Source organism: Semicossyphus pulcher, unplaced genomic scaffold (genome assembly GCF_022749685.1).
Source record: "Semicossyphus pulcher isolate SPU_LCO1_2020_fin unplaced genomic scaffold, fSemPul1.0.p SCAF_6, whole genome shotgun sequence".
Classification (NCBI taxonomy): Eukaryota; Metazoa; Chordata; class Actinopteri; order Labriformes; family Labridae; genus Semicossyphus; species Semicossyphus pulcher.
In genome coordinates this window covers 13,835,121-13,850,881 of record NW_027211737.1, presented here as the reverse complement: position 1 = coordinate 13,850,881, position 15,761 = coordinate 13,835,121, and the positions used below count along the sequence as shown (strand labels likewise).

At 42.8% G+C, this 15,761-nt stretch overlaps 1 protein-coding gene across 1 annotated transcript in view; it reads left to right on the top strand.

The window, feature by feature from the left end:
- Window positions 1-3,811: 3,811 nt before the first annotated feature.
- ghra (growth hormone receptor a) overlaps window positions 3,812-15,761 on the top strand; it is a 28,142-nt gene continuing 16,192 nt past the window's right edge. The window contains exons 1-2 of the mRNA XM_069682590.1: window positions 3,812-4,035; window positions 14,673-14,794. Of these exons, the coding sequence (XP_069538691.1) occupies window positions 14,677-14,794 (118 nt within the window). The 5' untranslated portion in view covers window positions 3,812-4,035; window positions 14,673-14,676. The remainder of the gene's footprint in view (window positions 4,036-14,672; window positions 14,795-15,761) is intronic.

Genomic DNA, 15,761 nt, shown 5'->3' with positions numbered 1-15,761 from the left:
AAGAGGCGGGAACCGCCTTGACTGATCGCCAGTCAATCACAGGGCTGACACTAGGGCTGGGCGATATGGCTAAAATCCAATATCACGATATAGGATTTTTCACATCTCGATAACGATATATGTCACGATCTAGCATGTTTTCTGGTAATTTAACAAATAGTTAGTCCATATGAAATAACCTCATGGTAAAGCCTATATTTGGACGAATAAAAAGTAGTGTGTTTCCATTTTCACTTGGGCTGAGCCTGAGTCCTTTTCTGCATGTTAATGTCCATGTTAATAAACAGCGCCTCCCTCTATGGTTTGCTCCAGGTTCACTCCCACGTGCAAGGAGTAGAACATTAAGCATTGTCAAAATGACATTCAAATAGCTGTAAAGCAGTCAGCCACTGGTTTGAGAAGGTATAGAAAACACATACGATAGTCATATTGTTTTAACAATATAAATTGTCATATTGCCCAGCCCTATCTGACACATAGATATGGACGACCTTTCACACTCACACCCACACCTACGGGCAATTTTAGAGTCACCAATGAACCTAAGGATCATGTCACTGGACTGTGGGAGGAAGAGTACCCGGAGGGAACCGAAGCATGCACAGGGAGAACATGCAAACTCAACAGGCCCACTTTCTCCACACCTAATGTTTGCTATACGCTACAGCACCCAGCTGCTTTACAAATGAATTCAGCCTTTTTTTGCTAAAACTAAATATGACAGACAAAGATACACTTCTTCCATTGAAATCAAAGGGCTTGGAGCTGAGAGCCACAGACTGACGGGTAAAGTTGGAATGTTTTCACTAACATGTAGTTGGATTTGCTTTTTTCATACTTTAAAATATATAGAGAGACCACCACCAGCTGTATGCTTAAAAGTGTCGCAAGTGTGATTGCAGCAGAAGGACAAGGTAGTATTATGGACAAAAGCAATATGTCACTCAAAATGAAACCACTGCAAGCGTGCATTTAAGTGGTTTGAGCTGAAACAGTTCATGCATAGAAGCCCTGAAGAAAACCTCTACTTTAATGACAGATGATACTTATAGAAAATCAAAACATCCCTCTGATACAGAAGCTGCAGTAACAATTAACACCACAGGGTTCACCAAACATCCCACATGGATGTTGTCGCTTAAGAGGGAGCACAGTTCCATCCAACCCTCCAGTGCAGGCACAAGCTGTGGGCCAGATGCATTGTTCTGTTGTCACATTCAATCCAGCACAGGTCCACATGATCACTCAGAGCAGACAATCACAGGAATGAGTATTCCATAACAAAGGAACTAATTCAATGGACGCCCCCACTCTCCTCCAATCAGAGCCCTCTGCTCCATAACTCCATGTTCAGGGGTCATTTCATACTAACAGCTTGTCACTGTTTTTTCTGTTTGGTAAATAATGTCACATAATGCGTAAAGTCTGCAGAAAGGTCAGAAAATTGTAGCTTTTTTAAGACGTTTTAACTTGAAATAGGGTTAAAACAGTCACTGTGCTTATGAAAAGATGATACACAAACCCTTTAAACTTCATTAACACAGTGTATCTCAGTTATAGCTTTCTCCTCTGTGCTCTGAGTTATAATTTGCAATATTTGTGTTACATTAGAGCAGACTTGTTGTCTCATTGAGCTTTTTTATGCTCACTGCAACCACAGGACTTGGTTAAACCAGGCCGTAACTTGTGGACCTTGTAAACGAGAAAGGGACAGGGACATAAAAATACAAGGATGGCTCCGCTCAATACAGACAGGCCAATTCCATTTCTCCCCCCCCACGCATCACAAATTATGTCAACAGTGCATTGGCAGACAGGAAAAAAGGCACTGGACCAAGAAAATAGAGCCCCCAGGCCTCATATAAGTCTCTGTGAGGTTTGTCTTTCTGTTTATTTTTATATTTACAGCTAATTTTGTCAAACACCAAAGGTCCCAGTTTGTACATTTTCTTAGTTGTACTTTACTATGTTTTACATGATGAACTGGAGTGTTTAGGAGGCTACAAGCTAATAAACTTGTCTGTTTATTGAGAGAATAAGGGTTAACTCGCGTTTACAGACTCACATATGGTCTGGCTCTACTGTAGCAGGATGCATTGATCAAAATTACACTTGCGCTGCTTTAGCTACGATATTACACTTAATGTTATTTACAGTGATTGGTGTTTGCCTCGAGAGGATCATCGATTAGACGTAAAAGATAAACAGTCACACGCAGGAAATACATACATGTGCAGTTTATGTTTAAGAAAAACTGCAAGCCAGGCCAGCAGCAACAGCTGGGCCTCATGGGTGTGTGTGTGTCTCTCTCTCTCACGTGTCGGGGCGGACCGTCCATACTAATTGATGGCTCTTGGGTCGGGGGTGTATATCCACTTACAGCTGAAATTCTGGGCGAGCCTCTCACAGCGTCACTTCTCCAGTGGACCCTCCACGTGAGCTAAAACAGGCTACAGCTTTCAGACAGGCGCAGCCATTCATTACACAAACCGAGGCCAGAGAGAAACACCGCGTAAATATGATTTCACATCGTTAGATATTCTCTGATAAATATTAACTGTATCTGTCCAAGTACTTGCAGATGCATTGACATGCTGTTCATATTAAAGATAAACATGCTTTCTACGTAAGTTCAGAGACGCCAAGCCCATCATTGTATTTATAGCCGTATCATTAGCGAATTTAATCTGACATTTATTTTAATTATGGCAACATTTTGTGGCCATAGGATCTTAAACATGTCCAAAACGTGTATCCTGTCAACACACTTACACGTGTCCTGCAAAGAAATGTCCAAAACGTCCACAGCTGTTAGCACATCCTGACGCACAAAACCATGTGTTTAAAGAGGATGCAGGAAGTTAATATGATGATCAGAGACTCTAACAAACTAGAAATAATAAATTAAGAAGCTATTCTGTCAAGTACCATCCGTAGCTATCCACAGACGCCACCTGTGAGTAAGGCGTGTCTTGCCACGTACTTACCAAAAGTGCGTTTGGCACGCCCAAAACGCACAGCACCCTGTGATGTGCGTAGAGTTCAGGAAAATGGAGCCCTTGGTGTCAATGTTTTTGCACAGACTAACACCTACTGTCAACAGGTGTTGATTATGTGGACAGACTGATCAGACAGACAGGAAGGACATCCACAGTGTGAGAACTATAAGTGGCATTACACTATTCACTACATATCCTGTGGGCACTTCAGTCGGTCCAAAATGCAGTAAACGATTGAATTTGTGAAAGGATATATACAGTATATTATAACCTTTATTAGACCATAACAGAATTTTCTTGTAGCCAATTGAAAACACCCCTCTGTTAATAAAAAGCTGATATGAGGATGAAGATTTGAGGAATATAGTCCGTGGTCGTGTAGAAAAGTCCAGATAGAGACATCTAAATATGTTTTTCTAGGTTTTTAACATGTAAAAAAAGAAAAGAAAAGCTACTTGATGTCTCTGTATCCGTCCACAAAAATCTAGTATCAAATGTATTGGTTTAAAATTAAAATATTTGTATGCTTGTATGGCTTTGTTTCTGTTTAGATAGGAAAATACAATGTTTATCTGCTACTTTATTCTAACTTCTCCCCTTCCTACAAGCTTTGCAGCTCTTTACTCTGGCGTTTTATTTTGGAGGTCTGGCCCCGGCAGTCTTTCCCTCTCTGTGGCCATAATGGAGTAGATTAGATTGCTGGCGGATGAGGGCGCTTCACCGCCATTAGAAACACACACACACAGGCTCTGCCTCAGCTACGTAGTGTGAGTAGCCCTGAAAGTAGGCTTGATGATGAACCGAGCAACAGATTAGACAGGAAACCTTCACTCGGAAAGCGGCACACACCCTATTGAGCGATTGGGTGATGTGAAAATCCTGATCGGAGGGATCGATCGTGGTGGGACGAGCAGACTGGAGTGAAGAAGCAGGACTTTTCATGCCCGCTCGTGCTCACGCTGGCCACCAGATGAACAAGTTCTGAAAAGTCAACCTGCGCTGTCGTTGCAGTTTTCAGCTCGAGACTTCGTGTGAAGTAAGTGCGTTTGTGTTTTTACAGCGTGTGATGCATCTTTTTCTGTGTTCATCCAAAACCCCACGTTTTACGCAGCTTACGCACGACTCGGAAAACTTTGCTGGAATTGCTATTTCTTTTGACTTCAAGCTGCACGTTGCTAAATCTTTTTGACTAATGTTAAAAATGTACTATGCACGAGCCTACTGCTTGATATCACGCGCGATGTTTGTTAAAGGTTTCATTAAAAATCGAAGAAACTTGGGGCTGTCCAAAATTCCGCTGCAACTTCTTGTAGTGCGAGTAGTTGGACACCCAGCAGGGGATGGGATGAAGTGTCACACATGCTTATGTACGTATATGTGGCCTCATTATTTGTCCTATTAATGATGGTTTCTGCTAAATGTCAAAGAAGAAACCTGTCATTTAAATGAGACATGCTGAATCGAGCCTTAAGTGAAGTAGGCTAGTACAGGCAAACCCAGACTCCTCTCGATCTCCTGTGTTGCTTCATTGTTAACACAACTTTATGTATTGATCCAGACATCACTGCTTCATTGACCATAAGGTGCATGATAATATTCCTATAGATACATGACATCAGCAGAGCGACTTTGTGGACTTCCCTTAAAGTAAGACCATTAACTATTTGAGTCTATAACTCCTTGATTAATGACAAGTGTAGATGCAAAGTTAGGTTCAAGTAGGTGCCTTTTCACCCCTTATTTGGCTTAATCGATTGCATGTGTAGATTTACTACAGGTTCTTTAACTTGGAGTTTATGATCCACTCAGTGTCACTGCGACATCATGCATCACTTTTGAAAGCACTACATGTAAACTTAGCTTGTTTGCCCTTCATCACTGACAGACTGCTGTAATCGGTATAAAGCACATTTGCTCCTCCACTGCCTCCACTAAAGTTATGTGTAAAGAGTTTTTTATGCTCTGTGGTGGGGAACTCAATTCATTTTATTGCACTTAAGAGTCTCATATATGTAGTCATGATGTGTTTGTTAGCTTGACATCAACATGCTTCAGTCTTGGCTCCATTGCATCTTTGTGATCTACATTATAACACGCTTCTGCATGAAATAATGCATGCTTATTATGTCCACTGTAAGGTTAACTCAGAGGCCACTTTAGAGATAATCAGCAATCTCACACACAGTTTGACATGCATGATTCGATGCATATCACAAACCCTTTTTTCTTTAAGGCTGCACAGTTTGCTGATATTCACCTGAATGCAGCTGAACCATATTTAACGTGAGTTATTTTTGCAAAGGTTGCTCAGTAGGTACTAATTCAGAGAGAAAGCATGATGTGGGACATGCCTAATGGCAGCCATTATAGCATCCAGTAGGTAGCTGCCTGCAGGAGATGTTTTAATAGATGATGCGAGGAGTTTTAAGAGACATTAGTTCCATCAGTGTCTTTCTTAGTGTTCGCTACACCCCCACATACAACATTAAATATAGCTGTTATGTTCTATACCCTTTGACAGCTCAAAGCCATTAGATTTTACACACATTCAGATGGTTGTCAGGATGAGTGTGTGTCAGACATAGAGGGAGAGACAGCAGGATTAGAGCAGATAAGCGAGGGACATGCTGCACATCTATACTCAGTCCTTCAGAACAACATGTGGGTTGATAAGTTTTATTTACTCTTTTATTAAATAGGATTGAACTCCACAGCCTAAAGCCCTGAATGTGAACCTTTTCAACATGTAGTAAATCATTAAAAACAAATCCCAGATAAGTGCACATGTGGCTGAATTAATTATCTCTGTAATAACCAACCATAGCAACCACTTATGTCGAGCAGCTGTAAGGGATGAAAAGGTTTTATTTTTGGGGGTAAAATCTGTCTCGACAGCTATTGGTTTTAATATCTTAGAATGCTGCATGTTCATGCGTGCACGCACAAAATGTGGAATGCTGCAAAAAAGAGATTTTCCACAAAGATCACTTTTACTGCACACACACATTCTCTCTGCTGGACTCTGGAGTGTCCTGCTTGCACTCTTTACCTTACTCTCGTTCTCGCTCTGATACGCACACTTGATTTTGTGCACACACACATGCACACACTCTTTTCTTACACTTGCCTCACACACACACAGACTGTATTGCGCTGTTTGCAGATGTGTGTCCTGACTCCTGATCTGCTTCCAGCACGGGCTCTTCTCATGCCAGTGTGCTGACTCTGAGTTTTCCACTCTCTTATGAAATAAGAGTCAGAGACATTAGAGCCATCCAGATCTACATGCCTCATGTACACGCACACACGCACTCACTCAAGCAGGTTAAAACTGCATTCTGTGCCCCTGTGCGTATGCCCTCCACACAAACACACACTCTCTCTTAATGACTAAATGTAAATAAATCTAACAGTTGAAGGCCTATCGCAGCAGCTGTGTGAGCAGCAGTTTTCGGGCCCCGCCTCTCGTCTGACAGGCTCGGCCTCACCAGTGTCTAATGTAACGTGCAGGCTCATGTTGGAGTCTGCGGTATGTTTACTTAAATTTTGTTTATTTTAAAGAAAGAGGTTGGTGGTGAAGGGAAGGGTCGAGGGCAGAAATTCTGTTTGCATGATTCTTGTGTAATTATTGCGATACCAGACAGCTGACCTCGGACAACTTTGTGTATGTGTGCTCACAAACGGGATTATTTAGCAATGATCATGGAAAAATTTAATTTCTCTCAGTAATTGTGAAATAATGTGCAGTTTTGTTATACTGTCATGAAGTCTAACCTTTACTTGTTGAGATGGATTGATTAACGTGCATTGTTATAGATTTGGTTTGAAAAGTAGGGCTGTCATGGTAACCGCATGACCACCATTCCGCGATTATGTGACGCCAACCGCACGGTGAATCCAGTGACCGTCACCACTGCTATTGTGCTATTGCAGTGATGTTGCTAGGTGCGCATCCTGCGTCTCTGATACAGCACCTCATCTTTCCATACAGAACGATACAACAACTCAAACAAAGTCGTCTTATCACAGTAATCAGAAAAAGGAACCTTGCTGCCAGAGCGCGGCTGTTTCAACCCTCTGCACATCTAATCAGCGCAGACGAGCCCGATAAGATGCTAGTTTAGCCGCTACAACAACAACTAGCCCATCACCATGGATTTCATTTCAACAATTAAGGATACGAACTTAGAAGTGGTTAATAAACTTACGTTTCCACAGCTCACGCTGTGTTCTTGCATGTCGATGATGATTTACCGTCTAGGGGACGTGCTGTAGTTAAAGATTCAATCTCTTTGGCGTCGCTTTCCTTTTTAGACCGTTTGCCTTTATCTAAGCGTCAAATTTGTTTCTTTTTCTTTGGATTTTCACTTATTGTTGAAGTTGTATCTGTAGTCATCGATCTTTTCTTTGTTTGTTCAGCCAGAGTAGATTACTGTTTACTCGCAGCGACCCTAAAAGCAGCCACTAAGCTCCGCCTACCCTCTCTGGCAGACCAACCACTGCTGGGTGATGGAAAACGCGTCACTAACTGGGCGCAAAAGTCGCGTCAGACACCCAGTCTGTAATAATACTATATACTGCAAATGCAAAGGCTTTCATCAGTGGGCCATAGGCTCAATCACCATTGTGTTACCTTATTCAGCGATAGATATTGACTTAACAGACAGTTATTTACATGAAAATCTTTGAGATTATACCTGTTAAATAAACAAAACATACTTAGGCAGCGAGCAGGGGCGGCGGTTAACGGCCAAACCGCAAGGGGGCGTTTTACCGCAGTTAGAAAACTGCAGTACTGTGACAGCCCTAATACAAGGTCTGTTGTGTTGCAGTAGTGAAAAAGAAATAAGAAGATGTTACTGTTTACATTTGTCTTCACACTGTTACAGTAAAAGTTTTTGTTTCATCTGTAGTTATGATGTTGCTTTCAAGTGACCTCAAACTCCGTAAATGAATAATGCGTTTTTCTCAAATCAATCAGGAAAATCTAAATGATCAGAGTGACTGTATTAGGTGTGTTTCCATCAGGCCCCTTCTCCAAAACCACCAGCATATTTTCTAACACATTACAAGTGTTTTATTGCACTCCAGGCTGCCTTTAAACACTTCAAACTGTTTTGGCTCTCTTGTCTGAAGCGCTGCACTCTGCAATCTTATTTTTCACAAACCAACACATCACATCAGAGTTGGTTGAAGTTCTAAGTCTGGGAATGAACTGCTGGAAATCTTGGTATGTTTTTGGTTATTTTAATGTCTGTGTGTTTTTCCTGTGGGTGCATAATTCTAGCTAAACCACCAGATATCTAACAATAGAATAGAACAGAAAAACTTTATTGTCATTGCAGATTGTACTACAAAATTTTCCATGCCTAAATAGCTTGTTCCCCTGTGGTTCTGCAGTATTCCTTGTGGCCAATCACTCATGCCTTATTCATCAGGGCCTTACTCCATGATTATAGCTGATTGCCTTCAGTCTTCCGACAGAAATCAGACCCTTAATATCTCTGGATTTTGTTCTAGTCATTACCAGTAATTCAGCGACTGCTTCAAAGTAATTAACAAGGTCACACTAAAGTGATTCTTCCTTTAATTCTCCGTTAGCCGCCGATTAGCCGTACGTACTTAAAGCTTGCAGCATCAGGGTTATTGTAGCGATGGATAGATGAGAAAAAATGAGAGAGAGCGGCTTAAGAAAGGAAAAAAAGACATAATGAAGAGCGGATAGTGAGTGAGCGAGAGATTAGGAATACACTAATGGGAGGCATTACAATCGCAGCGATGCATTCAAAGACTTGAGGAGTCCCTAACACCTTTAATGCCACAGAAACGCTAATGTACTCCTACATGCCTTCATACAGAACGATATCTTTACAACCCTTTTAGACTGAAGGTGTAGATCTGCTGCGGCATTATCAGCCACAGCCTCACTCCTCAGTTTTCAAAGAAGTGTAAAAACCATCAGAAAGATACGGGAACAAAGTTGGATCAAAACAGCGTCTCAGTAATAAGAGCAGTGTGCGTGTAGGTGGTGATAACTTATGTGCATTATGTTTGCATTCTAGTCTTACAGGGAGGATTGCATGCTTTAACACCATTAAGCTACACTGTGCAGCAGAAGTGATCTTGCAGGTTTATAGGTCACATTTTACAGCATAGGTCCGTAAAATCTTTATATGGGTGAATTAAAACATGTCTGGGGCATGTCAGACTGTCCAATGAACCCTCCTGCCGTTGAGAACTTTCCTCTTTGAATAGAAATGCCTGACGCCCTCTGAGGAGCTTTGTGCGTGTTGTTTTTATCTGCAGCGACACGTTACTCCTCACCTCTGCCAGCGCGCCTCGCACACTCTATCTGCTCACACTTCATTTCCTCTGCACCAACAGTTGACTCCACTCCAGTCACTCACCAGGTCTGTGTGATATTACAGGAATGTGGACAGAGACAAAGACAGACTGCACACGCGATACACATACAAGGCTGTTGTTAATTATCTTAACTCTTAGCTTTATACAAACACTCCTGTTGTCTCTCTTAATGAGTGTGTGTACCTGTTTAACATGAGACTTCATCACAACAGGGAGCAATAATCCCATTAAAGAAAAACCTCATCGTGCTGTGAGCATTTGCGTCTGTGCATAGATGTTTGTATTAGTATAATTATTTTTAACGACTGTATGATCAGTGTTTACATGCTGAAGAGTACACACTCCAGTCTTTACTCCACACCAATTGTCTGTAGGTTTTCAGGTTTTTCAGAATGTTATGTCAATAACCAAACTATTGTTTACATGCTCTGTTTTGCATTGTGTGAATCCATGAGGTCTAACCAACATGCTGTTGTAATCTTCATAAAAGACATGCACTAATGGAGAGATGTCAGTGAGGGGGCTTCACATGAACATGCACCCCGAGCGGTGGGGGATACGTTGTCTTACTCAAGGACACCTCGACGGAGCCCAGGAAAGGAGCTGGCACCTCTCCAGCTACCAGCCCAATTGTACGCTTGGTCCGTACTCAAACCACTCAAACCGGCCGCCGGTTCCCAAGCCACGTCCCTACAGACTGAGCTACCGTATTCCTTCTAATGGCCTCTACTAGTTGCTGTCAGATGATTTATTACCTTAAAGTGATAATCTTGAAGATTTTCATGTGAACAAATGTCTGTTAAGTCACTATCTATCGCTGAATGAGGTAACACAATGGTGACTGAGCCTATGGCCCACTGATGAAAGCCTTTGCATTTGCAGTATTACAGACAGGGTGCGACTTTCGCAGAAAAAAATCACAAGCGGCGCCCAGTTAGTGATGCGTTTTCCATCACCCAGCAGTGGTTGGTCTGCCAGAGAGGGTAGGCGGAGCTAAGCGGCTGCTTTTCAGGTCTCTACAAGTGTTGCGAGTAAACAGTAATCTACTATGGCTGAACAAACAAAGAAAACATCGATGACTACAGATACAACTTCAAAAATAAGTGAAAATCCCCAAAAAAGAAACTAATTGGACGCTCAGATGAAGGCAAACAGTCTAAAAAGGAAAGCGACCGTCAGCGAGGAAAATCAAGAGTTACAACCGGAGCCAACCGTGGACGTCACACATGCAACACTGTCTGGATATCTGGGAAGTGTGCTCCCGCAATTACCGTTTTGTCGCCATCGATCTTCAAGATTATCTCTCTCCTAATTTATTGTATACAGCATGATGTTCATTTTGCAAATAATGATCCCAGAGAAAAAGAGAAAAAAATCAACAGTAAAGTAGGATATGCTTTAGGGCGTGGCTGGGATGATTGACAAGCCTGATCTTCCAAATATGACCACTCCTGGTTCCAAAAATACAAGATGGCGACGATCACGATGCCAAACTCAATGCTTCAAAAGACGCTTCACAAACCAATGGGAGTCTTCACGATGGCAACGTCCACTTCTTTTCCGCTGTCACTGCTACAAACATCTCTGCTCTTTAATGCATCCATTACCCAAGCTGGCGGACTACAAATCCATTTCCAATAGCACACACACAAAGAGATTCCAAACTTCTCGTAAGTGTGAAAGCACGCATGGTTTTTACTTCTTCATGAAACCAATTGTTGATATGATCTTCATGCTTTTACCCGGGCTATGTGTGCCCACCCCTCAAGGACCCCTCCCTCAGATTGAGAACGACTGCCCTGGCAAATTGTCTGCTTTCTCTTTGGAAGAAGCTCAAGCTAAACCTGAGCTTGCAACATTTGCTCTGTTGCTTTTCCTCTGCAGCTATAGAAGAGACTAACACAGATATTGTGTGACCCCTCACCCCCTAACCTTTCTTTTCCTTTGGCTTCACCCTCACACCATCACCCCATCTGCTCCTCACCTCCTCCTCCTCCCTCTTGTCAGCTCCTTCAGAACAAACACAGATGATTAATAGAGATTTGAAGAAACATGGGAGAGGCATGGTGCTGCTAGTGGGGTGCCAAGTCAAGATGTTGCACGCATGTGTATGTGTGTGTGTGTTGTAGGGCAGAGTTAGTGGGAGGAAGGTTGACCACAGAGGCCTTAAATGTTTACCAAGGGACCCCAGGAGGCCTGAGCTGAGCCTCCCTCTTTTCTGATTGGCTAAAGCAGCCTTCCTGTGAGTGTGAGAGTTTGTGATTTGCTGAAGGAAGGAGAGGAATGGTGGAGAAATGTGCAGCAGATGGAGATGAAGCGTTCACAGGCGCTTCCACATGAAAAGGGGAGGACTTTAAAAGAAAAGACAATGTTGAAAGACTAGATACACAACTTAAACCAACGAAAACTGCTTTTAAATTGTTCATCAGAGGGAAGTTAAAGGTATAATAAGTAGGATTTTTCGTTGCATTTTGTCAACAACACATTCAAACTGGGCTCCTCCTCCTGGGCTCTTCGTCACCAGGAGCTCACTCTCACTCTCTCGTGCGAGAAGACGCCCACCCGCCGAGCTAACACAGTCAACATCACGGTTACCTTTGCGCTAGCATGCTAACTGCCGGTTAGCTTGTCCTACCCGATTTGAGGCACCTACCTGTCTAACAGAAAGAAGGCCAACTCTGCATCGCTCTTTCGCCATGTTCACCGGTCTGACGGGGCCCAGTTGCTAATTTGAACCAATCCCACACTCACCTATACGCTGTGATTGGCTCTGGGAACCACAACAGCGCCCCTCCTGAAAACGTCTCCTGCAGAGCAAAACAACAGAATAGATGCAGAGTGAAGGGTCTCAAAAGGGTCTGCACACACTCACAAACACACATGTATAGAGGCCCATAAGTGATGATTTATGTTATATTATATTTGTAACTCTTACTTACTATACTTTTAAGTTCACCGGAATAATGTTTCTTTAGCTTTGAATGAGGGGGGATGATGTTAAATGACAGATGATTCAAAGTGAAGGGAGATCGAGACGGAGTGAGAGAGAGAGAGAGGCAGAGGATCTGAAGAGAAACTTAGGCAGGATGATAAATGAGGGAAAGGAGCAATAATTGGTTGTAAATGGAGCGTTTTAGTTTGGCCAGATGAGCCTGGTGCTTGACAGCTCTCTGCCATAAATTCTTGCATTGTATAACTTGGCCTTGTATGGCCTCTGACACACAGAATTCATCCACACACACACACACTCACACATCCTTACGACTGAACTTTTACATTGACAGATATTTCTTTGCATTATGGGCATGTATAACATTGTTAGTTGTCCAGACTACAAGTAAAATTGAGTTTTGCAAAGATGTGGATGGCCGCTATGTCTTTCAACGCTCTATCCAAGCTGAAAATGACCATGACTTGGCCACATTGTTCCTCAGTTGTTGCCACTCTGTATATGAAAGTTAAAAAATGCTCTTGAACATCCCCTTAACGGAGTATTTCAAGCCATGGAACACAAACTTTTTTTCCTGCAAAAACATCCTGGGGAATTGTACACACTGTGCAGCTCGCTGTAGTTATATATGGCTTTAAGGTCCCTTGTCCTCAGGCTGCAGCAGAACCTGGGGAAAAATACTGAGCGCGTTGCCCTCAGAAACACAGCCTCCACGTTTAGGTTGTTGGCTGCCCAGCAAACTTGCGCAGACACTGCTGTAAATAGCCGAGGGTGCGGACGGAGAGTTTGGCCTATATTTAGTGGTTGGACTCAACTGGTAGAACTTGTCCTCAAACAGCGGCCCCCAGACCAGGAAGACGTTCACTGTTTGTTCTATGAATTGCTACAAACACTCTTATTTTAGATGTAAGTAGATAGTCCAGATGAGAGAGGCTGTCACCACTTTTCTGTGTTAAAGGTTACGTTGGGAAATTTAACTGTAGTTTTTAGTTCTTATGAAAGGTTACTGTGATGACTGCACAAATGTCATACTACTACTTGTTGAGTTTTGTATTTGAGAACACTGGTGTGCTCGTCAATGTCACGTCTCCCTCACCGACCAATCAAAATCAAGAAGGGGAGGGACTTTTGATATCAACTTTGTCAACAACGGCGGAGGAGAAGCTAATCTGTTTTTCGTGGGTACAATTTCCAGGTGTAGAGCTGCTGCTAATGCCAGGACACAATTCCTTTTTATATTGTTTTTATGTTTTCTTTGTAAAATGTCCTTGAATTAAAGTAAAAATGAAGCATATAGAGCGACTTGAAACACCCTTAGGGCCCGATCTGACAGTTTTAGCAGCTGGGGGCGGCGTTCTTGTTGTTGTTTTCAATTAGAGGGACGCTTTTTGTGCACTGCTTTTGCGTTGCAGAGCGCCTCACGTTTTTTCCGATCTGTGTGCATTGCGTTTTTGAGGAAACGTTCTGAGCGCCTCGAATTGAAAAAACTTCAACTCATAGCAGAAAAGCACCCGACGTCATTCCCGTTTTTTCTTATTGTCCAATTGGAATGAATGGAGAGGCGGGCCTTCTGTCAGTTTACAATGTAATGGTTAGGTTAATGACAGCGAATCAACATAAAAGGCAGTGTGGCGCGCCTCATGTTTTACAGCCTGCAAAACCCACTCTGTCTGATCGGGGCCTTAACGGTCACTACCAAGTGAAGTGGAATGCTGGCAGATAACTTTCGTAACTTAGCAACAGTAAGTGCTGACGAGAAGCGCCCATAAATTGAGGTCGTGGGTGCTGCCAGAGCAATAAACGCCATAAGTGGACACAGGCCCTTAGGCAGTTTTATTAATCACTGTTCATGAATCACCCTGATAATTAATTGGCTAGTAGTGGGCGCATGTTTACGTTTCAATGACTCTTCCTACTGTTAGTTTTAAACCTCATATGTATGTTTGCATGAAATCAAAGCCAATGGAAAGAAAAATGATTGTGATTTTTCCAAAATGTTCCGATAGGAGAGAACGTAAAACATAAGACCACCAACACACAGACTAACTTTACACAGAGAAACATAGTTAATACACTCAACTTCAAAGTGCTGCAGCAGCAACCTGGCACGATAATTAATTATGCCCTGTTCCGTGTTAGGTTTCACATACAGCAGCTGAAAATAAATGGCACCCACAATTTGTGCTCACAGGTCAGGGAGAAGGAAAGAGGGAGAAGGAGCGCAGAAGGGAGGCAGAGAGCAGGGAGGGAAGGAGGGTTTTTTTCACATGGGCATGTCATCATGGAGTCCAACTGATAATTATAATCACACTGTCTCTGTCCCTCTCTCATTCTCCCCTCTGTCTCTCTCTCTGCAGCATCATGGCTGTCTCGCCGTCCTCCCCCAATCTCCTGCTCCTTCTCCTCGTCTCCTCCCTGGATCTGCTGTCCGCTCCTGGATCTGCGTTTCTAATGGCCCGGGAACCTGTGACATCACCAGGTAGGTGTTTTAGCCGCTTTGTGTCAGAAGAAACAGATTGATGTTAGACAAGTGATTCTTCAGACAGTTTATCAGTGTCTGTATGTGCAGCTCATCAAACATTTACAGATGGGATTCAGGTTTTGTGCACGACATGCTGTTGACACTTGTTATCTCGTCTTATGTCAGACATCAGTTGCAGAAAGCTGTTTGCTCGGATACATGTGGAAAGGTTCACTGTTGAGCAAACGCCATGCTTTCCTGGTTTGGCTTGTCAAACAGGCTGGTGATCAATAGAGTCAGGGTAAATATACGGTCGAGCTTCTCTGTCAAAGTCCAGGGACAGGACGATGCAGGATGTTCAGCCAGCTCATCCAGCTGTCACTGAACCATTCGAGATAATTAGGTGAAAGACTGTTGTGGCTGAGAGAACAGGCCAGACTTTGATTCTGATCAAATTTACTGCTTGAAATACCGAAAGCTGAAGGTGGCCAAGAAATTATAAAAGCCAACATGATATTTATAACTGTGTAATTTCCAAAAAGAATCCCAATTGCAAACAGTGACTGGAAATGATGATAAAGCATCTTCTGTAATGGTTGAAGCCAAAGTTGGAAGCCAACAAGTATCCTTTATTCCAATGCTAGAACTGCACATGAGTTAAATGAAACCTCACAGCCAAAATACAGACCAATTTGTCTCCAAACTTTATGTTCTGTTTGGTTCTGCCGAGTCTGCATTTTGGGTTTTTATTTTATGAGGGCTAATATTTCTTGGAGCTGCAGTGTGGTGCAGTGGTTAGCGATGTTGCAATTTAGCAAGAAGGTTCCTGATTCGGATGTAGTAGGGGGCTCTTCAGTGTGGAGTTTGCATGGCTTCCTCCCACAGTCTAAAGACGTGCTCGTTATAGGTTCATTGGTGACTCTGAAATTGCCCGTAGGTGTGAATGTGAGCATGAAAGGTCATCTGTCTCTGTGTGTCAGCCCTG